The sequence below is a fragment of the Salminus brasiliensis genome, chromosome 1 (assembly GCF_030463535.1).
Source record: "Salminus brasiliensis chromosome 1, fSalBra1.hap2, whole genome shotgun sequence".
NCBI lineage: Eukaryota > Metazoa > Chordata > Actinopteri > Characiformes > Bryconidae > Salminus > Salminus brasiliensis.
In genome coordinates this window covers 28,086,238-28,112,465 of record NC_132878.1, presented here as the reverse complement: position 1 = coordinate 28,112,465, position 26,228 = coordinate 28,086,238, and the positions used below count along the sequence as shown (strand labels likewise).

Genomic DNA, 26,228 nt, shown 5'->3' with positions numbered 1-26,228 from the left:
ATTAACCTTTACTCACACACACACACACACACACATACACACACACACACACCGGCATGGGGTTAAATGTATGCAGATCCCACTGTTCAAAATCCTGAGGCATTTCAGCATTCCACATTATCATTAATACACACACACACACACACCTCAGTGTTAGTCAGGCCAAAGGCTAGTCTGGCCTAATCTTGTGCATCAGTAGCTTAGCCTTGTTGTTAGTTTGTTAGTTGTTACACTCTGTACAGAAAGATTGTTATTTTATTGGGCTAATGTTGCTCCTCAATGCTAAATTGCTAAACGTTCTATTTTTGTAATTCATGTTGCAGTGTTCACTCAAATCCAGATTTCAGTACAGTATGCTGTTATTTTTAGATTAGCTAACCAGTTGTAGGGTTATGTGTAAGTATTTTAATACCTCACGTTGCTTTGCTACTGGTGCCAGTAATTAAGCAATCTGCACTAAATGTTTTCATATGAAGGCGACTTCTTAGTTCTGCCAAATACAGTACTTTTTCCCACCAATGGTACATAAACCATGGTGAAACTGTGGTTACATTTAGTAGAACTTTAGCAGAACCACGGAAATCATGATATAGTTTTCTTTCTGCCAATGAAACATGGGTACCATGCTATGTTAACTGACTTCCAGATGAGTAAACTATGTAGAACAAAATGAAAAGCTAGCTTATTATAAGGCATTTCTTTGACATTTACAAACAAGACACACTAACAATCTAACAAGTTATGTAAAGTTAATAATCTAACAAGTTATGTAAACTCCAATATTTTGCTGGGGAATAAAAGTCAAACTAAAAACCTGAACTTATCCATTCAGAACAAATCTTACAGTTGCTAATGTTGCTTAACAAAATCTGACATACATTACATTATTAGTCATTTCAGATTCCAGTGATGAATAAACTAAGTGTGCACATCAGTGTGTTTCAATGTGCAAGCTACATAGCACTGAAAATATAGCTAACCATAACCTCAGCCCTTTTCATTTGAAGCAGTGATTTAAACAAGCTAATGCAGTCAGGGACGTCACACACTACGTTAACCCTTATCTTTGCAAAACATAACATAAGCTACCTTACCAACAACCTCGCCTTCTTTGCCTTTAGCTAGCTTGCTCAATTAGGTAGCTTTCTGGATAGCTGGCAATTTTACACCCATGCTGGAACTTCTTCTGCCCAAACAGGCATTGACTCACCTAATCTCTTTGTTTACCTACAATTGTGAACTACTCTCGTTAATTTCATTATTATGATTATCATGAGGCATCTAAACACTCAAAATAAAAGTTGATTATTTTTTATTAAATTGTGAGTGTTTTATTTGAAACTTTGCCCATCCTTGGTGTTCCTGGTACAAATGACAGACCATTAGTAATTAACAGCTGACCCAGTAACAAGGGTCCATATAATTAATATAATTAGTGTATTCATGCATATGATCATACATTAGATTGACTGTCCCACTCCCACACCCTAACATGCGTCTGAGTAAAGTATGTGTGTGGTGTGAATGAAGGTGAATACAGGCTGGAAGCAGGGAAGGTTCTTTAAGAGGAGACTATTCTTAGAATATCTTATTCTGCAGTTTTTGGGATTGCATTTGTGTTGTTACTGTTCTTTAAAATGTTAAACATAGATTTTAAATATGGTTATTTACTATTAAAATTATACTGCTCAATTTTTATATTGCCAACACTAAATATGTTATTTTGTGTTAGTACCAAAAAATGACAAAATGAAAAATCAAATTCAGAAAAAACTAAAGTTCTAATAACATTAATAGCCAAAGACTTATAGTAAAAACATTAAAAATATGCACTTTAAACTCAAAAATAGGCTTGAACAAGGCTAGAGGCCATAAATAGCATATTAAGTTCAAAACGTAATGTTCTCAAGAGTATAATGTAGTATAATGGGAGTAACATTAAATGAAAACAATATGAAGGTTAAAAATGGTGTCATAAAATGTTATTTAAGCAACATAAAGCTCCATAAAGGAGCCTCTATTAGTTTGAGAGCCATGTTTGAAAGAGAGTGAGGACTTTTAAAAAAAAAACCTTTTAACTTTTAAGCATTTTTCTAAACCCTTTCTCCATCTGTGATGGTTCTTTAAATTTGAGAAGATTCACATATACACATCTCATTTACAAAAAATGATTCTCTGAAGAACCATCTATTTTTGGGTTCTTCCTAGAATTTCTATATATATTTATGTACATTTGTGTTTCATCCCTGTTTGTTTTCAGTTAGTATGAAACAAAATGTAAGGCCATGTTGGGATCCCTGGGTACAAATTGTAGAACCACTGCCTTTAAGAACCATTCAATGCAAGGGTTTTGGGGAACCAAAAGTGGTTATTCTATGACAAATAAACCTTTTGTATCGTCGCCTTTAAGAGTGTGCCTCGCTAGCACTTGATCTAATTTATAGAGCTTGTTTGCTAGCAGGCTAACATCATTTTAAACTAAGGTGTTGTTCTGGATAATACAGTATGTGAAGGTGTAAATTATGTAAGTTCTGCCTTCACTCAGGACACAATGAACCTGATCCAGATATATATAACTTCAGACTTGATCTAACTTCACTTCAGTAAAGCCGGATCCAAATTTCTCTTAAAGCCTGTTGACTGCATTGTGAAGTCCACAGAGTGTGTTCTGTTGAAGACTCTCTCCTCAGAGAGACATTTTCATTCTGCTTCATTTGGACCTAACTGCCTGTACTGTCTTAAAAAGCTGGGCTAACAGCCATGCACCTGTTCAGGTAACCCACAGAGCACAGGTGGACAGCTTTAGATTACTGAACCAAAATAATTAGTTATCACACAGACTGCTGGGACAAACACCTGCACATATACAAGGCCAAGAAAGTGTATGTGTGTGTGTGTGTGTGTGCACACAGGTGCAAGCTATTAGGTCATTAATGGAAGCGTAAAAGTTAGCTTTCAAAAGTTTGATTTTACTTGTCAAATTGTAAGCGTAGATTTAACTGCTTTATACATATTCATATATGCACTAAACTAAATTATATACACTAAACTCAAACTTAAAACATATAATACATTCAGAGCATGACTCTGGTTTCATTCTGGAAAATTTTATTAGATCATCCATCTGGATATTAATGTTATTAGAGCTTCATTCTGGATATTAATGTTATTAGAACTTCATTCTGGATATTAATGTTATTAGAGCTTCATTCTGGAAAATTTTATTAGATCATCCATCTGAATATTAATGTGATCAGAGCTTCATTCTGGATATTAATGTTATTAGAGCTTCATTCTGGATATTAATGTTATCAGAGCTTCATTCTGGATATTAATGTTATTAGAGCTTCATTCTGGATATTAATGTTATTAGAGCTTCATACTAAAGAAAACAACCATATATTTCTGACCATTCACAGGTTATACAGGCTACAATGCCAAGAAGCACAAGAGCAATCACAAGAATAAACGTATAATACTTATACAGGTTTATGGTCATTTAAAAAGGGATTTCACAACATTTTGTGACAACTTTTTTCTCATTTTTACAGCAAAGAAATCTGTTTATGTGGAACTGTAAAATAAAAGGTATCAAGAGAGAACCTGTCAAGATAACTGGAAATAACATAATACTCTCTGAATCACTGTTATCTGCATTTGTAGCTCAGTTTATTAGGTGGTATTTTTATAGCTGATGTGAGATCATTGTATGGTGGAAATATCACGAAATGTAGGCATCTCGATATAAACTGAGGTGTGTGTTACAGTCTCTCATTAGGGTTGAATATTAATGACACTCTAAATGTAGGTATTGTGATATAAACTGAGGTGTGTGTTACAGTCTCTCATTAGGGGTGAATATTAATAACACTCTAAATGTAGGTATTGTGTTATAAACTGAGGTGTGTGTTACAGTCTCTCATTAGGGTTGAATATTAATAACACTCTAAATGTAGGTATTGTGATATGAACTGAGGTGTGTGTTACAGTCTCTCATTAGGGGTGAATATTAATAACACTCTAAATGTAGGTATTGTGATATAAACTGAGGTGTGTGTTACAGTCTCTCATTAGGGGTGAATATTAATAACACTCTAAATGTAGGTATTGTGTTATAAACTGAGGTGTGTGTTACAGTCTCTCATTAGGGTTGAATATTAATAACACTCTAAATGTAGGTATTGTGATATGAACTGAGGTGTGTGTTACAGTCTCTCATTAGGGGTGAATATTAATAACACTCTAAATGTAGGTATTGTGTTATAAACTGAGGTGTGTGTTACAGTCTCTCATTAGGGGTGAATATTAATAACACTCTAAATGTAGGTATTGTGATATAAACTGAGGTGCGAGTTACAGTCTCTCATTAGGGTTAAATATTAATAACACTCTAAATGTAGGTATTGTGATATAAACTGAGGTGTGTGTTACAGTCTCTCATTAGGGTTGAATATTAATAACACTAAATGTAGGTATTGTGTTATAAACTGAGGTGTGTGTTACAGTCTCTCATTAGGGTTGAATATTAATAACACTCTAAATGTAGGTATTGTGATATAAACTGAGTTGTGTGTTACAGTCTCTCATTAGGGTTGAATATTAATAACACTCTAAATGAAGGCATTGAGATATAAACTGTATTGAAGTATATTGCAAATATTCCAAAAAGAAAAAAACAAGGTGAAATTTGTTCTGGGTAAATTTTACAATTTTATTTAAAAGAAAAATGTAGTAAATGCTGCACATATTTACAAATGAAAAAAAAATCGTGGCTGGTATGAAGAAATACATTCTTCTTGCACGAACACTGTATTTACGTGAGTCAAATGTGTCCATCACCTCCATAATATATCAACATCATTATATGTAAAAGTGTAAAAAAATTTCAAGACTGACGGAAGAAATTGCATTGATGTTTCTTTGATGATATTTGATATCCATGCAGCTGTAGAGTACTTTCACCATATTACAGGAATCTTTTGAATGTATCTGAAACTCAGCTGGCCTGAACGTAAGTGTAAATATTATTAATTTGTGTAAAAAATGATCTTCCCACTGGAATTAAGTAAACAAAATAACAAAACAAAACAGATGCTTTCAATTTAAAAAAAGTTTGTCAACTTTGCAGTAATTAAACTACTTACTATTTTAAGTCCAAATAACTGAATTCTGAATGAAACAAGTTTTCTTTTTTTTTTTTTTTTGTAATTTAAAAAAAGTTATTAACCCATCCTGCAATTTCAGCTCATGTGCACCAAACATCCAATAGGAAAGACAGAACAAGAATCTCTATTTTATTTTAACTTACTATCAGAAGAGACTATCAATTTTTTTTACACTGTAAAATCAGTGCATTTTCCACTGTATGTTTTCTTACACACCATCACTACTTGAACTGGTTATCAATCAGAGTTCCCTTCATCTTGGCCTTCTTAGCTTCTAGTTCCGCCTGAAAGGAAAAAAAAAGAAGCAAAGATAAACGAATACTCTCTAAACAAAAAATTCACATGCACATGCACACACAAACATTTAATGTGTCTGGGTCTTTGTCAAGTCGGAAGTTGAGACTACTAGCATTGGTCTCATTGGCTCCTGATTTTGGGATCAACTCATGTCACGTGAATGCTTTTAAGGAAAAAAAAAAAAACACAGTGGGAACAGTCGTAACAGCAGGGCTTGGCAAAATGACCAAAAATGTCACAGTATTGTTAAAGATTCTGGTGTTTTGTACGCTATATTGTGGTATTTTTATTTATTTCTTTATTTAGCATGACTGGGACTTTATACACATTTATAGGTTATTCTAATTTTAAGACTTTTAGGTTTTAATGTCACATTGTATAAAATGAAGACTCTGAGGGTTTGCTTTGCCCCATAAAAAGACCCAATATATAAAGGGAACAGTGTGCATGAGGCAGCCGATTAATGGAAACGTTTTTATTTTTATATTCAATTAATAAAATGGCTCTTCTAGTAGTGGGCATTATGGGCAATTGACCAATTGACTGTTTTCAACAGAAACCTATTAGAAATAGTAATCCTGTTTTTGCATGTTAACAGCGTCTTATTTTACTACTAATACACACATTTAACAACTGAAGAGTGTCATTTTTACTGTGCAAAACAGAACTAAGTAATAAATAGATTAAACTGTAAAAACTAAAGTCACTTTAAAACACATCTATTAAAAGAAAACACAAACCTGTTCAAAGTGTAGTTTTACCTCTTAAGTTAAGTCTTAAGTTTCTTAACATTATTGAGTTTTGTTCAGAAAGCATTTAGCACCCAGTCAAGGAGCGTGAGTGTATGCGTACATGAATATATTTGTGGAATAACCCTTGTTTGCAATTACAGCTATTAATCATTTTCTCCTGATCAGGCGGGCACAGGTCTCTACTGTGATCTTGGCTCACTCCTCCATGCAGATCTTGTTGTCGAGGTTCTTTTGACATCTTTTGAGCTCCTTCCACAAGTTTTCAATTGGGTTATGGTCAGGAGACTAGGCCACCACAACACCTTTACCCTCTAAAACCAAACTTTGGTTTTCCATCTTATGTAATCTTATAATCCTTGATGGAGGAGTGAAGGTTTTTGGCCAAAAATCTCCAGACAGGCTGTGCTATCCATCTTTCCATGGATGCAGACCCGATGGCCAGGTCCCTTGGCTGAGAAGCAGCCCCACAGCATGATGCTGCCTCCACCATGCTTGACTGTAGGGATGGTATTCTTGGGGTTGTATGCAATGCCAACCTCTTGCCAAACGCCTCGGGTGTGGCTGGCAGCAAAGACGTCAGCATCTCCATTGGGTTAAGCTCATGACTTGGCCATTTCATGACTTGGCCATTTCATAACACAAATCTATTTCTGTTTCAACCAGTTGATTTACTTGCTTTGCGCATTGTCTTGTTGTCTTTTTAGCTTAAAGTCATGGACAGTAGCCCTTACATTCTCCTGTAAAGTGTTTTGCACAGCTTTGAAATCATTGTTCCCTCAGTGATCGCAATGCATCCGGAGGCAGCCCCAAAACCCTCCACCACTTCACCTACAGCATCCCAGTTGGGACAAGGTTCTGATGATGATTCTGATGATGTCCGGTGTTCCTTTTCCTCCAAAAATAGCGTTGTGCATTTGTGCTAAACAGATACCACTTTTCTCACATCTGTCCTCAGAACATTTTCCTAGAAATGCATTGTGGAATATCCAGGTTGTTTTTTTTTGTTTTTAATGTGCAGCAGCTTCCTTCATGGTGCCTCTTAATGGACGCCATTCTTATTTAGTGTTTTTCAGAACGGAGACATTAACAAAGGTTTGTAGAGTCTTTTACAGATGCCGTCTTTTTTGCTGTTACCTTTGCGTTCCTTCTCAATTCTCTCAACTCAGTCCTGAATTTTCGTGCACCTGAATTTTTGAATTTGTGCCCCTGTGGTTGGTGTACACCCAGGTCTTTAGCATGGCCATTGCTAGCTTCATGTGTGGCTAGAAAACATTTTTACAATTCTTCTGAAAGTTGTTTGCATCGAGGCATGGTTTAAACTAACTAATTGTTCTTGAGTGCAACAGATTTGTCAAGTAACAAATTTGCAAAGCACCTGTGAAAACCACACTTCCAATCTCATCTCCTTAATCAAAACACATTTTGACAATTAAGCAGAATCCATGTCTTTTCATATGCTATAATGTCATTTTAAGCCAAATATGTTTAGTCATCTGAACACAACCTAAATTATACCTTGAGACATGGCATCCTGCTTTTTTGTGGAGTATGATCTACTTGTTAGCTAAACGAGTCTCTCCAGTATAAAACTTAAATCAGGACTGAAGAAAAACTTGATCACCCTTTGTAGCTATTCAGCCCAGAAAAACCATACATGGACCATTCAGTAGCAGGGTTTCGAAGAACATTCTCACTCTAAAAGCTGCTCAGCACTTTATAGTGCAGCTGTGTGCAGTCTGAAGCAGGTCTGCCCATTACTAAATAAAATGCAATTAATTTCAGTCTACATGATTTAATTGAGAGCAGAGGCCAATTTTCTGATTTTCATTAATATAAGATTAGCTGTGTTACTCACTCACTCACACACATCTATTATAGAAGGCTAAACTCCTGATAGGTGACTTTCGGACTTACGTATTCAAATCCACGTTCGCTCACTAAGCTTTGAAAAGTTCATGAAAGAGCAGTCAACTCACACTCTTTGTTTCAAAGTTTGTGAAGTATGTGTGTGCGTGTATGAGTGTGTGTGTGTGTGTGTGTGTGGGGGGGGGTCTGATTTATATCTGAACTTTAAACTTGAAAACTTCACATTTGCTAAGTCAGCTATTGTGATAAATATTCATTGATATCCAACTCCTGTCTACATGATTTACATACAGTAATTGAGTTAACCCAGCCTTTTATAAAAGAGTAATTGCTTCATTGGGACACGTTCTTTCATGCTGTAAAATATGACCTGGCTAGAACTTCTATTAAATACAGAGGTGTAGGTCTATTTCATACATACATAAATGTTATGACACTCACGTCAAAATGACTTGCTGACCAAATCCTCTACAGGAAAACACCTAAACATACCATGCTTATTTACACCTACAGAAACAATACATACCATTTAAAACTATGTTAATTTTATTTGTATTATATGTATATATGGTAAAACAAATATTATTGTGATCCAGATTCAGCTCTGAAGTTCCACATATGAGAGTCACAGAGTCTTACCCTGCAGCTCACATTCTCCTTGATAGTGATATAATTTCCATCTTCCAATTACCTGCTGCAATATCCTTCAGGGAAACCAAACTACTACTTGGATGAGCTTATCCAGTACCAAAATACTTGTACCAGAGCTTCAATATCACAGTGTCTCTACTTCATTTACATCCCATAATTATTTACCATCTACACCGACACTATAATCTTTCCATGTGGTGTAGTAGGTGATGTAGGTTCTGTTTGTGTGGCCTATAAGTGCATGTTCTCACCAGTTCCTGCAGTCTTTTCTTGCTCATGCCTTTCCTCTCCAGCTGCTTCTCGATGACTTTGGCGTTCTGAGCGTAAGAGTCTGCCACCTCTCTCTGCAAGAAAACACCAATCACATTACTCATTTACATCAGAGAGCCAATCACATTACTTCTTAAATTACTTCTATACCAGAAAGACCACCATGTCAAATAATAACACTAAAATGAATATGAATAGGGAAAAAGTGAAGCACCAGGTTTGCTAATAGAATAGCAACAGCAGCCACATCAGGAGCATCTAGCTCATTAGACTGTGAATCTTTCTCACTGCCCACTCACACAGTGACGTAACGCTGACCAATCAGTTAAAATAACTTACTGCTTCAATCTCCTCTTCTTCCTCATCAATGGTTGACACAGTAACAGAGCTGAACTTGCCCATGTCTTTGGTACGCTTTGTCATCATTACCTGAAACAGAGCAAATGTTTTACACACAAACACTTATCAGAGAAGACTAGGTTGGTGTAACTTTGTTTTGCCAGCAAATCCTTCCTAGAGATGACTAGATCACTGTATTACATTTCCTAGAGAAGACTAGACCACCATAACTAATTTCCTAGAGAAGACCAGATCATCTTAACTCTTTTCATAGAAAAGACATTTTTTGAAGACATTTTTTTCATACAGCAGAACTGTATGGGTCAAAGGGTTTGGCTCAGAAACCAGATACATACATAGAACTCCATCATCGCTTAGTACAACTACAAAGCAAAGAAATGCAGTTGCACTTCTACCACAGATGTCAATAGTGGCACTATGCAGAACAGAACAGATAACTATTATAAATATTGTAAATATGAAAGATATAGATCTTTTTACACATATAAAGCCATGTGAATGTATTACGATATTAAGGTAATATGTCTTTAAAAAAATCCTTTGTAAAATGATTTCTAAAAATGAAATGACATTTTCTTGTAAAGAAAAAAAAAATTGTGTATTACAATTACATTACAAATGTATTACTACATAAAAGGCTTGGTTTCCCAGATATGGATTTAGCTAGTCCTGGACTGCATTTTGCTTTCAATAAAGAATCTCACATTCAGAATGACATTCTGTCTGAGACTAGGCTTTATCCTTGTCCAAGAAACCCGCACAAAATGCATTAAATTTGAATCAGATGCAGAACATCAGCTGCAGATGATTAGAACATGGTCTTATTTAAACCATTTAGACAATTAGACATTTAGTTTGGTATGATCTTGAATGATGATGTTAAAGTCAGTGGTATCACCATGGTGAGATCCAAAGAGCTTTCTGAGGCCTTCAGAAAGAAGGATGGTAAAGCAAGAGAATGGCATAGGGAGCATGTTATCATAAAATAACAGTACGGCTGTGACAAAGCACACACAAGCCGAAGGAGATTATCACGAGAACACACAACTTGCTCTTTTCCTGTTATACAACAGTTTCGGAAAGTAAATAAAGTAAGGAATTAATAAATTGAGCCATGAACTTATTTACTAAGTTTTAATGTTAGTATGTCCTTCCTCCTAATAATAGTTCCTTAACAAGCAGCTTGTTGCTACGTCACACAGAAACTCGACACACTCAATGCCCAGCCTGCAGTTCCTTATCCAGCTCCTTACACAGACCAACTAAGTAACTCCCACTCTTACCCTAACTTTCTTTGGTGCTTCTTGTTTCTGGCTGTAAACACTAGTGTTTCCAAAACCTTCTCCAAACTTCACCACAGCTCCGTCCACTATAAACGTTACAGGAGTGTTCTTCATTTGGTGCTGGTAGAACAGTAGAAGACCACACCTAACACAAACAGACACACACACAATCCACAGTTCATCAAAATTCAAATGTATATAGCCTGAGCTACTGAACAGAAATTAGAGATTTCAAGCAAGAGTGCAGGTGGTAATAAAGTATGTAGGTTTGTATGGTTGAAAGCTGAGTAGGTTTTTCTAAGCTATATATTGTTAAGCTGTGGAGTATAAATTGTATAAATCATACACAGAAGACGCATGTATTAAAGTCTGCACCGCTGAAAGGGTTGTGTTATAAAGTTTTGGCCTTCTCTTACTTTCCACACTTCTTGCGGTACTGCCGCTCAATCCCCTCCGCCCTGCAAAACAGTCACAACTTCATTAATAAGCATTTATAATGTATTTTTGTCTATTGAGGAACTCGTATACAAACATCACATCCACTCTCTCGGATAAACACATGCACACAAGGCTCACTCCAATTTACACAAATACATACACACACCTTTTCAGATACACACTCTCGTCCTCCTCCACGTTACAGAATTTGTGAGCGTGTTTAGCTGCATCAATCACTCGTGCCTTGTCCTTTGGCCTCATGGGTAATTTCTCCAGCTGGCAGTCTGAGAGGGCAAAATAAAACAAACATACTTACAACTATGTGACAGAAAACATAACTCATTTACACATGCACACAAGACAGATTTGCTAGCTGACTTGAGTGGGCAGTGGTGGTTCAGCGGTTAGAGCGCCGGGATATTGATAACAGGGTTGTGGGTTCGATTCCCGGGCTCGGCAAGCTGCCACTGTTGGGCCCTTGAGCAAGGCCCTTCACCCTCTCTGCTCCCCGGGCGCTGGAGTTGGCTGCCCACCGCTCTGGGTGTGTGTGTGTGTGTACTCACTGCCCCTAACACATGTGTGTGTGTGAGTGTGTGTTCACTACCAGATGGGTTAAATGCGGAGGACACATTTCGCTGTACACTGTACAGTGACAAATACGTGCACCTTTACCTTTTTTTCTCAGTGAACTCCAGTCACTGTATGGACTTGTTCAGTTACACCAGAAGCTCACTTGAATTCATTTAATAAAGAACTGATCAATAGTACTGGCCGAAATACCATTTTTTTTAACTCCAGATATTTGGCACTGATTGGTACCGCATTTGATTGATTAATTGATTTATTTATTTATTAACTTTTTAACAAACAAGGATTAAAGTATGAATAATACAATAAACTGCAGGGAATAGAAGGTAGTGACAAAATCTAAAGGAAAAGAAAAGAAAATCCTTATGTAAAAACAAAGAACAGTAAGTTTAATTGTTTAACTATAGAAAAATGGCAAAACTCATTCTGTAAATAACAAACTTAATTGCTTCAAAAGAAATCACTATTAAATTATTACGGATTACAGATTATCTTCAGCAAATACCAACACTAAAAAAACAAAAAAAACAAAAACAAAACACAATATAATGTAATAAATTTAACAATGGAAGAGGAGTAGCACCCATCATAACAGTGGTGCAAACTTTGAAAATGAACAATAAAAGTTCAATAAAAAAAAAAAAAATGAATTACCTTAAACACGATAATGTAAACTCCTTGAACACTTCAAATAAAAATCATATACAGTATATAAATACAGTAGTATGAAACTGAATTATTTAACAAGATAATAAGAGGATTGCTACCAAGATAGATAGCAGCACAGCACACAAAGGAATTACACTATGATTAAAAAAAAGGAATACCTTTAATAACACGACCCAACATTAACATAGAATCGCACAGAAAAAGAACACTTTAAATATAAACAGAGTGTAGTAAATTAAACAAAGTAACATGCGCTGTCACTAAAATCTTAACACTTTAAATAGCACTACCTTGAATACAAAATACTTTAAAAAATGAACACTTTAAATTAAGATCTTAAATACAACTATGTATGATATATTTTTACAAAATACCACACGTCTCGTAGTGTAATACATTTTACATATCAGCACATATAGCGACGTAGTCTCGCTATATATGGAGAAAATAAAATATTAATTCAACAGAGGGTAACCTACATCTTCATGTTGTGTGCAAGAAACACAACTTTGCTCAAATTTTCTGGAAAAATTGAGCTTTGTGTCTTGTGAACTATGTAGCCAGCTTTGGAAAAAAACGTGCTTTGACGGGGTTGATGTACCTAGTACGCAAAGGAACTATTTCGCTGCAAAAGCTAGTTTGGGGTAGCGAGTGGACCAGACTGGCCTTTAGTTGTGTCCTTTAAATACTGCTCCACTGCTTTTTTTTTTAGAAAAATATTGAATAATTTACATCGTCAAATAGTAACACGTACAGCATTTAGATGGTTCCTCAAGCTTGTTGTGCCACCATGGTATGCAAGTTGAATATCACATATTTGGCACACTGCTTTTGTCTTTTCTGCACTCAATTTGAAATACTTCCTAACAGCTGAGCTTCTCGGCATTTTGCCTCTCTTATATTGCCATTACCCTGAATTGAAGTGCGATGTTAGAGCGAGGTGGAACTATGGGAAAAAAGGAATATCCGAATACCAAAATTTAAAAAAAACTAATACCTACTTAACGAGAAAATATCCAAATACCTGAATATTCGGGTCCACCCTTACTGATTAAAAAAACTAGGGCATTGGAGGAAAACTGGGAACACTGGCCTTTCTCCAGGAGAGCACAGGGAATGGTTGCGCTAACACACTCAAGAATTAAATTTGATTGTTGTCTGATGGTACATTAGTTAATTAAATTTTAGCAATTGGTTGACTTCTAATGGAAAAATCAGTCCAGGAAAACCCCAAATCCAATATACATGACACCAAGGTGTAACAGCCCTCTAAAAAGCAGAGGTGTGACGTTCTGTGCATTTGCCCCAACCATCATCATATGGCTGTTCAGTGCATGACGCTGTCATATGCAGCAGAACACTAATAAATGTATTACAGAGCCAAATTTCCATCTAGAAGCTAAGCAATAGCTGACTATAGCGAGAGCAAATGACACAGACCTGCCAGCTTGTAAATCAGCAGGGGTGATTTCTTGTCTTTGGGAAGGCTGGGCTTAAGCTTTAATTGTTCAAATAGAGCCCACATGGACCAAACTGAAAGACTATTCCTAATACTATAAGACTAAATGTTTTTTCCCCCAATTTATTTATTTTGTAATATATATATATATATATATATATATATATATATATATAAATGAGATGAGTCATATCACTCACGCATCACATCTCCAGTTATCCAGGTCCATATAGCTTTATACACACCAATAGCGTTCAATATTTAATTAAAAGTGTGAAGTCTTGCAGATCACTAGCCAAGCGAGTGGCCAGAGGAATGTGCGAATCGACTCTAAAAGCTTTTTCATGTTCTTTTACCCGCCCCCCCCCCCCTTTTTAAAGAATGTCAATGTCCTATATGCACTGAGACGGATGCTAGGGGTGTTACCGGGACACAGTTGCATACTGACATAAATATATTTATAGACACACATACACACTTTAGCGAAGTACACCAAGTTCTACAACTAAAGCAACCTGCTTCTGACTGCTGTAGGAGATGAACTAGGCAAACAGCCTCTGTATTCAGGGTGGCCAATATAACATTATTTATCATTGTCATGATGAACTGCAGAACACTGCACTTTCTGATATCGTCAGCACTTCAGGAACACTGGCCAACTGTGTTAGCCCAGTTAACACCCTAAATACGCACACACACAGACACACCAATAAGCCATAACATCATTAAAATGCTGCTGTATCTCCACATGTCAGCAAAACTGCTCCTTCTACAAGACCTCTGAAGGTGGTATCTGACACCAAAATGGCTGCGCACATTTAAAATAATAAAAATAAATAAATAAATAAATAAAAAAAGCTAACAGGACTTAGCAGACCAGGCCACTTCCCAGCTTTCCATTTTACAGATCCGATGCTCGATTATCCATTGTAGGAGCTTTGGACAGAGGTCAGCATGGGCACTCTGAACGGTCTGTGGCTACACAGCTCCATATGCAGCAAGAAGCACTGTGTATTAAGACACATCCCTCCCATAACCATTAATTCTAATAAATGAATAAAGGCTATCCTGTCTAAACAATCCAGTTTAGACAGGATAGCCTTCATTGTCCTTATATATCCACAAATTCACTCCTCAGAGAACAATGGATAGATCTTCACGCTGGCCATTTGCCGGAATCATTGTTCCCCTCTGGCATCAATGGTTGCTGGGCCGTTGGGAGACACACAATGTGCGAGTACATTCTTGGTACTCCTTCACTGCGACGGCTGTAGAACATTGGCTGTTTCTGAGATGCTTACCACCCTTCGCCCGCTGTCACAGTCACGTCAAAGTATTAAGAACATTCCGGGTTTTAGATAAACTTGGCTCAGGATGTCACAGATACCATGTTACAGGGTTTGCTGCGTGTACAAATACGCAAGCACACCAGTCAGTTGTAGCATAGTGCAAAACAACTGTCATGGGCAAAGGACACATGTATAGTAGGGTACTAGGCAAAGGGTGGTGGCATCTCTACTTCGTAGAATGTTCGAGAGCTGCCGTTGTGAAGGTGTAATGAGAATGGACCTTCCAATGGCGAAAGGACCTTCCAATGGCATAACAGTGGTGCCCCAAGAGCCATTCATGCCAGTGTGGAACGACTCCGGGGAGTGGTGCAGAGCAATCGACATGCCACTGTGGATCAGTCAACCTCTATAATGAACACCAACAATTCCATCCCTGAATAATGTTCATGCCACAATGTCTCACTAGTGTCATATTAAAATATGTACATATATATATATATATATATATATATATATATATATATATATATATATATATATATATGTTCAGAGAAATTGTACTGTTGTTGTTGTTGTTATTAATCTTTCAACAACTAAACAGTTCTTAATCATTCCTTTTACATGGTCTTTTTTAAAAGACAGATTAACCGATCTATATTGCACCTGAAAACATTGCTTTACTCAAGGCAAAGGAGAAGAATTAACAAAAACAAATCCTACAAGGCCGCCCAGGTGCTCTTACTGAGGTCGACTGATCCCGCGAAAGCTCTGTGTTACTATTCAGACTGTTTTACCTTGAATGAAATAAATAAATTCTGTATAGTATAGGCCTTCAGCAGCTCATCACATCTTTAAAAACATCTGAATAAAAACACAGCCAAAAAACCTCCACCCTGGAGAGCAGCTTCTAAAAGCTCAGTGCTCAGTGACATAGAACATGTTCATGGACAGGAGGTCAAAAGGCCTGTTTTCAGCGAGCGTCCAAATCTGTGTGTGAGCGAGCCTGCCAGCATGAGCAGCCCTGAGATTCAGCCGCTCAGCTTAGAACAACATGCAGCTCATCTCTACAGCCAGCTGCGTTTACAGTATTTTCTGGACTAAAACAAAGCTGAAAAGCAGACAATGATATGATGACTATGGATGTTCTCCAGGTGCTCAAGCAAACTGCACAAAATAGCAGCACTAGGCTGAATGTTCCTCGTGGTTCTGCTGTGGGTTTAAAAATAAAGAAATGGAAGAAATAATTAACAAATCCACACAGTGTCTGGAGTTCACAGAGAAGATCAGCTACAAAAACCGGTGTTCCTCCAACTGACATATCAAGTTTACTGACCACTGACTTTGTTTAGTTGGGTTTATTCTAAGGTTATAAAGAAATATCCCATCATTTTCGTGGGATAGACTTATTTACTTATTGTGAGACCACAGATCTGAAATCTGTCTTGCACAAGAACAGTTAGCTATACATTACAATACTTACAATACATTAACATCACATCACAACACAACACATACAACATTATACACTGCTGTGTTGGCTTAGCTCCTGGGCTGCTTTACTGGAGCTATAGCTATCTAGCTCACACCTCCCACTTTGGAGCTTCAGCGTTTCAATTCACACCAGAATTATCCAAACAAACAGAAATAGAGTAATTTTCTTAATATAATCCCTTAAAAAATATTAGTATTTAAAATACTCTTTGTTTTTCTACGAGCCTGAGTTTGGGTTCTCGCTCGAAGTTTCCCTTCCACCTTAAATGGTACAGTAACACACTGGCTTCCACGGGGGCAAGAAAGCGACTACAGCCTCTTTTAAGGTGGAACGAAGAATTAAGGATTGTTGTGTTAACACGTTCACTAGAGGATAGTCTGGCCTATTCTAATCACTTCTGATGAAACAACAATACCATAATAATACAAATGATACGATCTGAACTCACCCAACACCAGCACCATCTGTCCACACAGACAGTAATACACGTGCAGAGGCTTTTCTCCATCATCATACTCCTCTCTGTCCCGTGTGTCTGAACACACCACACTGCGGGACACCACCTTCGGCATGGTTGATCCGGTGTATTGCCTTTAAGAGGTTTAATAACTCACTCTCTCTTTCTCTCTCTCTCTCTCTGGCATAAACACGAACTAACACGGAGGAAATGCTACAGCTACGGCGACTAGTGATGACGCAGCTTCTCTACCCTCTGGCTGCGCTTCTGCTGGAGGGTCGCTGGAGGGCACTGCTGCAGCAAAACTAAACCCACCCTCAAACAGGTGGCTCCTGGAATATTGGGTTTTACACCTATTTTGTTATTGAACAAAACATTAAATATGTATGTTACTGAACATTAATGGCTTTTTATTAAACAGCATACTACTGTTACGGAGTTTTTATTTATTTTTTTATTTTTTTATTTATTTTAATGAATGGTAATGGATAACTATATCGGGCAATTCTGTTTGGTTTCAATTTCCTCTATGTTTGAGTAGATTTTTGTTTTCTCTTTTTATTTTTATTTTTCCATCTGCAGTCCCTGGGCAGGTAGCCTAGCTAAATATATAATAAATTCTAAAAAACACAACGTTCAATAAAATAAAAAAATATATAATAATAATAATAATAATAATAAACGAAAACAAAATAATCAAAAACAAACCTTAACTCCCAACTGCCCAATTTACATAGTTGCCATCATTAGCTCTTTTACTAAGCATTCACTGTTGAAGACTGAAGACCCTGAGCAAGGCACCTAACTCCCAACTGCTCCCCGGGTGCTGAACAGGCCCACTGTTCCAGTTTCCTACAACCTCCCTAAAACACACATAGCAGGTGAATTAGTCAATGCTCAATTTCCTCTAGGTATGAGTGTGTACATTTGTTAATGTGTGTGGTACCTTGGGATGGACTGACGCCCTGTCCATGGGGGTATTCCTTCCTTACGCCCAATGATTCCATTTGGGCTGGACCCTGACCAGGAAGAAACAGATAAGATAAAAAAATGTACTACTACTAATATGACTAATAATAGTAATAATAATAATAATAATAATAATAATAATAATAATGTCTTTATTTAACATTTCTAAATTTAACTGGATAATGTAAACCAAAAATCTCTAAATCGCCTGATATTTATATGGTTAAGGTGTTAAGACATTCAGTTTGGGGTAAAGTGCTAGAGAAATGTACTAAGTCAGAATTGTTTGCAGTAGTGGTAAATGGAACTAAATGATGCATGGTGGGAAATGCATTACATATAAACCACAGAAGAGACGTGTAGGTTTACATCATCCAATCACAACCACTGTAAAGAGTTAGTACATTTGTCTAAAATGACCCACAGATTCACACCAAACGCCACTCTGAATGTGTTCATTTCAAACACTGAGTTAAATATGCGTACTGCACAGCGGGCCTAAATGACCCTATGTATCTAAAGGTTAATAACCTGCTCTCAGTGCATATCTCTCAGAAATGAAGCCATTAGACAGACAAATTATTATATTGGATCATAATAAGTAGTGTAATGCATATTTAAGTCATAATAACTGGATCTGTGCCACACTTTTTCAAGCATTGAAATGCAGAAATGTCAGCATTGGATAAGCGTGTGAATGCTTTGACCAGAAATGTGATCTTGTATCTAACCAGTGCCCCTGCCATCAGAGCAGCATTAATGGGATTCATTTTTTGACAGATTTTTGCTGTGGTATGAGCCTGCTCTTGATCTCAGTTTTGACTCATGCCCAGCCTTGCTTCTCTCTCACTTGCTCTTGGTCTCAACCTTGACTGGGTCTCGCTTGCACCTGGCCTCCTTGTTTTTGGTCTTGATTTGGTAACTGGTTTTAGTTGAACTCTTTCTCGGTCTTGATTCAGTCTTGGTCTCTGTCTTCATACTTCTGGTTTTGATCTTGATGCCTCATTGATGCCTGGTCATCTTAACCCACACCTTAAACCACACCTTAACCTAATCTTAACCTACACCTTCATTTACATCTAAACCTAATCTTAACTCACACCTTAAACTACACCCAAACCTAATCTTAACCCAACCTTAAACCACACTCAAACCTAATCTTAACCCAACCTTAACCTACACCTTCATTTACATCTAAACCTAATCTTAACTCACACCTTAAACTACACCCAAACCTAATCTTAACCCAACCTTAACCTACACCTTCATTTACATCTAAACCTGATCTTAACTCACACCTTAAACCACACTCAAACCTAATCTTAACCCAACCTTAACCTACACCTTCATTTACATCTAAACCTAATCTTAACTCACACGTCAAACTACATCCAAACCTAATCTTAACCCAAACCTTAATCTACACCTAACCCTAATCTTAACCTACACTTTTAATCTACGCCTAAACCTAATTACAACTTAAACTTGCCCAACCTTAATCTACATCTAAACCTAACCTTAACCAAACCTTAATCTACACCCAAACCATACCAATTATTTATTGATGTCCATTTCTTTCCAGCAACATCTCCTGCTTTTGGTATTAACTGGGTCTTAAATACAACACTATGGTGGTTAGAACAAAATAAAAGCTTGGTCGATTGCAATCCCTCTTCACAGAATGTTTGTGGTCTTATATGATAAAGAGGAAGGTTTTGAAAGGGATTGGAGCTACAGTTGTGTTTATATTGACAGGTATACGTCCAAACACAAAGCTGTGAAATTGCTCTGAAACAGCTCTGTTTGGAGCTAACCAGTGAAAAGAGTGAATTTATGAAACGCGGTACATTTCAACAGTACATTTTTAAAGTATTACATTTTTCATTTTTAAAAAATCATGTCATTTTTTTCATGATGCGGGCCCTCAAATTGTGCATATTACTCTAAACACACTGGCCTGAATAGGAACAGCATCACATGAGATACTTATTGGCCATTTGATCAGAAACACCCACCACATAGCTGCACTATATAGCCCATCTGTTATTGTACCTCAGAAAGGAATTGTGTGTACACACAGGTGTCCATATGTGCTTGGACAGGTGGGTATATACAGGGGTGTCCAAAATAACGGAAACATCACTTTTAACAAAAACACCCACCATACAGGTGCACTGTGTGGGTGTGGAGTTATAGACTGTAGCCTAAAATAACAGAAACATTCAATGCCGCTCCCACCCGAGATGCCTACGGGACTTTACACAGCCCTCCAAGGTGCTGAAGAACTTCCACACCTAGATTATTGAAAGCATCCTCATGGGGAACATCACAGCCAGTTTGGTAACAACACCATGCAGGACAGGCAGGTTCTCCAGAGAGTGGTGCAGTCAGCTGAGCGTATCATCCAGACTGAGCCAGACTGGACTAAGGTCAAGAAAATAGTGAAGGATCTCAGCCATCCCAACAATGGACCATTCTCTCGGTTGCAGTCAGGGAAGCGCTTTCACTCCCTGAAGGTCACAACAGGGACTTTTCAATGCTATTCCGTCCCTTGATCAGGACAACTAATAGGACTGTTATACTATTCATCTCTAGGTCATATCCCAATCTACAAAAATGCAGTAACCTACATGTCCATCGTTGTATTCACCTTCTATATATGTATTTCTATATTTCTATTATCTTATTTCTATACATAATTTAAGCATTTATATATGCTTATTTTTGATCTGCTTATCAGACATTCCCTTATACCCTATTCACTACTAGAAAAAGACCCCCACAGGACCACCGCTGACCAGACATTTGGTGTGAAAATGCTGTGTGCGGGAAAAAAATCCCTTATACCTGCAGAACATACACTGCCTTGAACAGTCAGTACCCCTGTACTGTAGGCGATTCTGATAAATTGGCCACTCATTGTCTGTATTTCATGTGATGAATCCATACACACACACACACACACACACACACACACACACACAGTATACTACCTGTCATAACCCTTCCCAGGAAAGTGCAGCAGCAACAGGCTGATTTAAATAATACACACTGTGTTTGCACGTCATTGCATATGTGTGTGTGTGTGTGTGTGTGTGTGTTTACAGTCCGTTGCACTTCGGTGTGTGCGCTGTGGTGTTGGTGTGTAAGTGTGTGTATATATATGCGCATGTGACTGACAGAGATAACATAGAGTAGAAAATGTACTTCTCCCTCCAGCACACACGCACACACATACACACACACACACACACACACACACACACACACACACACACACACACACACATTCTCTCCCTTCTCAGTTTCTCTTTATTTCTTTCTGTCCTCTGTCTCTTTTCACCTGCTCTTGTTCTCCTGCTTCCTCACTACTCTCTCTCTCTCTCCCTCTCTCTCTCTCTCTCTCTCTCTCTCACTCTCTCTCTCCTCTCTTTACTTTCTAGTTCTGTCATTCTCTCCGAAATTCTCACCTGCACCCCCCTTCCTTTTCTCTCTACTTCACTACTTTGTCTCTCTCTCTCTCTCTCTCTCTCTCTCTGCTGGCTATTCTTTTTTTCTCTCCCTACCTCACTACTCTTTCTTTCTTTCTACCTCGCTGCTCTCTCTCTTTACATTACTGCACTCCCTCGATCTACCTCACAACTCCCTCTTTACCTCACTACTCTGTCAGTCACTCACTCTCTCGCTGTCTCTGTGTCCCTCTCTCTCTACCTTGCTACTCTCTCTTTCTGTCCTTCTCTACCTATATTCTCTCTGTCTGTCTCACTCTTGCCCTCTCCCTCTCTCTACCTCACTAATCTCTCTCTCTCTCTCTCTCTCTCTCTCTCTCTCTCTACCTCACTAATCTCTCTCTCTCTCTCTCTCTCTACCTCACTAATCTCTCTCTCTCTCTCTCTCTCTCTCTCTCTCTCTACCTCACTAATCTCTCTCTCTCTCTCTCTCTCTCTCTCTCTCTCTCTCTCTCTCTCTCTCTGTGTGTGTGTCTCTGTGACGATTGCTCAGTTCAGTCTGACACGCGCTCTCTCGTCTCTCGGAGCACCACGCGCGCGCGCACACACACACACACACACACACACACTTACACACACACCATGTTTGCTGTCCTCCTCTTGCTGCTGTGCTCGCTCTCTCTCTCCTTCGCCTCTCCTGCAGGTAAGAATCCTTCTTTCTTCTCCCTTTCTCTTCTTTGCTCTCACTTCCAAGCGCTGCTGGGTTGTTTCTTTAGTCTATGTGGGATTTAAATGATCTGTCTCTCCTGTTACTCTTTTGCGTCCATCTCTCCTGCACACACACACACACACACACACACACACACACACACACACACCATATGCTTCTCTCAGCCGTGAGTGAAAAACAAAAATGAAAAAATCCTTAAAAAAATGAAAAATTCTTGAAAATAAAAATAATAATGAATCTCTCTCTTCTCTCACTCTCTCCCTGTCTCTCTCTCTCCCTCTCTCCCTCCCTCTCTCCCTATGTCTCTCTTTCTCTCACTCTCTCTTACTCTCTCAAGTGTTTTTAGTGATTGTCTGGGCATCATCTTTTTCTATCTGTGTAGATGAGTATGGACAGATGAACAAGTGCATCTTGGTAGACAGATTAGTGAAGAAGTGAGCGTGAACAGATAATACAGTAAATGTGTGAATAGAGATAACAGAGTTAATATGGACACATAAATAAGTGAATCAATTAAATGGATAGATGAAAGAGTAAATATGGATAAACGGATTAGTGAACGAGTGAATATTGATAAACAGATCAGTGAACGAGTGAATATTGATAAACGGATCAGTGAACGAGTGAATATTGATAAACGGATCAGTGAGTAAGTGAATATTGATAAACGGATCAGTGAGTAAGTGAATATTGATAAACGGATCAGTGAACGAGTGAATATTGATAAACGGATCAGTGAATAAGTGAATATTGATAAACGAATCAGTGAGTAAGTAAATATTGATAAACGCATCAGTGAACGAGTGAATATTGATAAACGAATCAGTGAGTAAGTGAATATTGATAAACGCATCAGTGAACGAGTGAATATTGATAAACTGGTCAGTGAACGAGTGAATATTGGTAAACGGATCAGTGAACGAGTGAATATTGATAAACGGATCAGTGAACAAGTGAATATTGATAAACAGATCAGTGAACGAGTGAATATTGATAAATGGATCAGTGAGCGAGTGAATATTGATAAACGGATCAGTGAACAAGTGAATATTGATAAACAGATCAGTGAACGAGTGAATATTGATAAATGGATCAGTGAGCGAGTGAATATTGATAAACAGATAAGTGAACGAGTGAATATTGATAAACAGATCAGTGAACGAGTGAATATTGATAAATGGATCAGTGAGCGAGTGAATATTGATAAATGGATCAGTGAACAAGTGAATATTGATAAACAGATCAGTGAACGAGTGAATATTGATAAATGGATCAGTGAGCGAGTGAATATTGATAAACAGATAAGTGAACGAGTGAATATTGGTAAACGGATCAGTGAACGAGTGAATATTGATAAACAGATCAGTGAACGAGTGAATATTGATAAATTGGTAAACGGATCAGTGAGTGGGTGAATATTTGTGAATGCTGATGAATGAATCAGTGAATCAGCATGGATGAACAGATCAATGTGTGAGTGAATATAGACACATCAGTGAATAAATGAATATGGATAAATGGATGAGTGAATGAGTGAAAATCTACAAAGATAACAATAAATGAAAAAATATGGATATATGGATGAGTGAATACACGTAGACATAACAATTAATGAGTGAATATGGATTGATGGATGGTTAAATGAGTGAACATGGACATATCTATGTATTTGAATTAATGTGAATGTAATTCTGTCATTCTGTGGGTGTATGTGTATGATTGATTACATGGTGTTGGTGCTCATCTGTTGCTTTTCTGATTCTGTAGAAGTCAGCGTAAGTCAGTCTGCTACTTCAGTGTCTTTGTTTTACTACCTCTGCTTTTTTGCAGTTTTTCCAGAGTCTTTCATTGGTTTCAGTAGCAAAGTAGAGATGTGTTAGGGTGTGTTCTCCATGCTGTGTTTCAGATTGTAATATCCAGCGTGTTTCTGTAGTAAATGTCCTTCTTTAGGACGTAAAAGGTTTCCGATGGTTCTTCTAGATCTGAATACATTGCTGACCGCTGGATTCTACTGTGGGTGCTGAATTATAAATGAAGTATGGAGGATGATGGACACACACACACACAGAGCACACAGAGAGCATACACACACACACATACGCTCACATACATATGAAAAATTAAAAGAGCATATGGTGAATTTTAGTCACCAAGTAAATTAGCTGCAAAGTGACTGTAAAATATATTAATATAATGTTGATAAAACAAACTCAAAATGAAATAAAGGTTATGTTAATATCTGAATCGATAGTTGCTTATAAATAAGTTATTTATTTACAGTGTTTTGCAATTGTGTACATACATGTTGTATAATTGTGCTCATTTAGTCAAAATAAGACACTAATGAAATTACAATACAGTACATGATCAATGCAATATATTAATTTATACTATACTATACTAATTATAGTGCAACAGTATAACCTTATTTAGCTGACCAATGACTTCTTTAGCAGACCAATATTTTCCCCATGCAATTATATAGCCTGCCATCCAGTCAAGCTTCATCAATAACAAAATAAACTTATGATGCTCAAAATGCCAGAACAGGATTTCATTGGTTAGCTTCTTTTTTATATATACATACACTGATCAGACACAACATTAGTAGACAGTTGAAGTGAAACACATTGATTATCTTGATCTACAGTGGAACATGTCAAGGGCTGGGATATATTAGGCAGCAAGTGAATAGTCAGTTCTTAATGGTGATGATTAATCAGGGAAAATCAGGGTAAAGCGAAATGATCTGTGCATTGTAGTGTGATGCAGAATTAAATTAAATATCATTTTATTACATACACTTTAAAAAGAACACACTATACTGAAATGTACTGTACAGTTCCTTGCTGGCAAGGATTAGCTAGTAATTTGCTGTATTTCACAATTTACTTTACTTTACATTTAATTACAGTACCTATAAAACACTGTAGTTTTTATTACAGTAACTGTACTTTTTATCACAGCAAATTGTAGGCTACTTTAAAAGGCATAACTGCATTCGTTTTAACACTGTAAATTAATAACAGTAAAATAACATTCGTTTCATTGTTTTCAACATTTGAAAACCTTTTTTGTTTACATACAAAAAAAATTGTTACAGCTGGCACGAGAAAACGAGCGTCCAACACACATATCTAGCTAGCTATACACACAGGCAGGCACACAAGCATTTATCCAGTAATGTTACTCCTACACCAAACTGATGATGTCATCAGCTAAAATGTCAGCAGATAACAGATTACTCTGAATGTATATATCAAAATGTATTGTACATATTCCATATTTTGATAATGATATGCACACTGATGTACTAGCTAAGGAAAGGTTGTCTCTCGATAATGGATCTATCTTCCAGTGCAGTGTAGCTAGCTTTACGTAGCAATGCACTTTTCACGCTTGGTATGCGATTACTACATCTTTACTGGTGTAGACTGTTTACCGGCTGAAAGACAGAGCTGGAAAAGACTCGGCTAGTAACGTCAGCTAGCTGAGATTACAGACCACTAGCATACGTCTGTTTAACTTAAAGACTGGGCCTCTTTCTCTGAGTTCATTCCAGCTACATATCCTCTAACGTACTGTAGATTTCTGTGCTTATAAACAGTTATGAACCACATAAAGACATTGTTCTTTCTTGACAGTAAACACTAGTATCTGATTTGGAAATAATGGAAAATGTGGCATTAGCAAAGGTGGATTATTTTTTTAACTGCTGAAAACAAATCCTGCTCAATATGACCATATTGTGATTTACAGGAGAAATATATTTACTGTATTTTAAATTGGACCATGATGCTCTACAGAGCTACAGTAACCTGCTGTATTCAGATACTACAATAAGAACTTGTTCATTAGAGAGTAGCAATGCTGTGAAAACTGCAAATATTTACAATACAGTGTATAGTAGACTGTTGAAAACACACTTATTCTCCAGTCTAAATGTCTGCATTATGGATGCCACTGTGTAGCGACTTGGGCTGGACTCTCGGCCCAGCCTCCTACATTGTTAGGCCATGATTTATGACATAGTCCACCAAAGTG

At 37.3% G+C, this 26,228-nt stretch overlaps 2 protein-coding genes across 2 annotated transcripts in view; one reads left to right on the top strand and one right to left on the bottom strand.

The window, feature by feature from the left end:
* Window positions 1–4,673: 4,673 nt before the first annotated feature.
* steep1 (STING1 ER exit protein 1) lies at window positions 4,674–17,264 on the bottom strand. Its single transcript, XM_072676629.1, has 7 exons — window positions 17,028–17,264; window positions 11,249–11,366; window positions 11,061–11,102; window positions 10,645–10,789; window positions 9,341–9,430; window positions 8,983–9,075; window positions 4,674–5,449 (listed from the first exon to the last, which is right to left on the bottom strand). The coding sequence occupies exons 1-7, from the start codon at window positions 17,149–17,151 to the stop codon at window positions 5,387–5,389; spliced, it is 675 nt and encodes a 224-aa protein (XP_072532730.1). The 5' UTR covers window positions 17,152–17,264; the 3' UTR covers window positions 4,674–5,386.
* Window positions 17,265–22,093: 4,829 nt separating this feature from the next.
* Window positions 22,094–26,228, top strand: part of rxfp2l (relaxin family peptide receptor 2, like) — an 81,173-nt gene continuing 77,038 nt past the window's right edge. The window contains exon 1 of the mRNA XM_072694429.1: window positions 22,094–22,157. Within this exon, the coding sequence (XP_072550530.1) occupies window positions 22,097–22,157 (61 nt within the window). The 5' untranslated portion in view covers window positions 22,094–22,096. The remainder of the gene's footprint in view (window positions 22,158–26,228) is intronic.

Coding starts and splice junctions, on each gene's coding strand:
- steep1 (XM_072676629.1), bottom strand. CDS start 17,151: ATGCCGAAGGTGGTGTCCCGCAGTGTGGTGTGTTCAGACACACGGGAC. Junction 11,103..11,248: donor GAGAGTGTGTATCTGAAAAG/GTGTGTGTATGT, acceptor ACTGTTTTGCAG/GGCGGAGGGGATTGAGCGGC. Junction 9,431..10,644: donor AAGCACCAAAGAAAGTTAGG/GTAAGAGTGGGA, acceptor GCTCTGTTTCAG/GTAATGATGACAAAGCGTAC.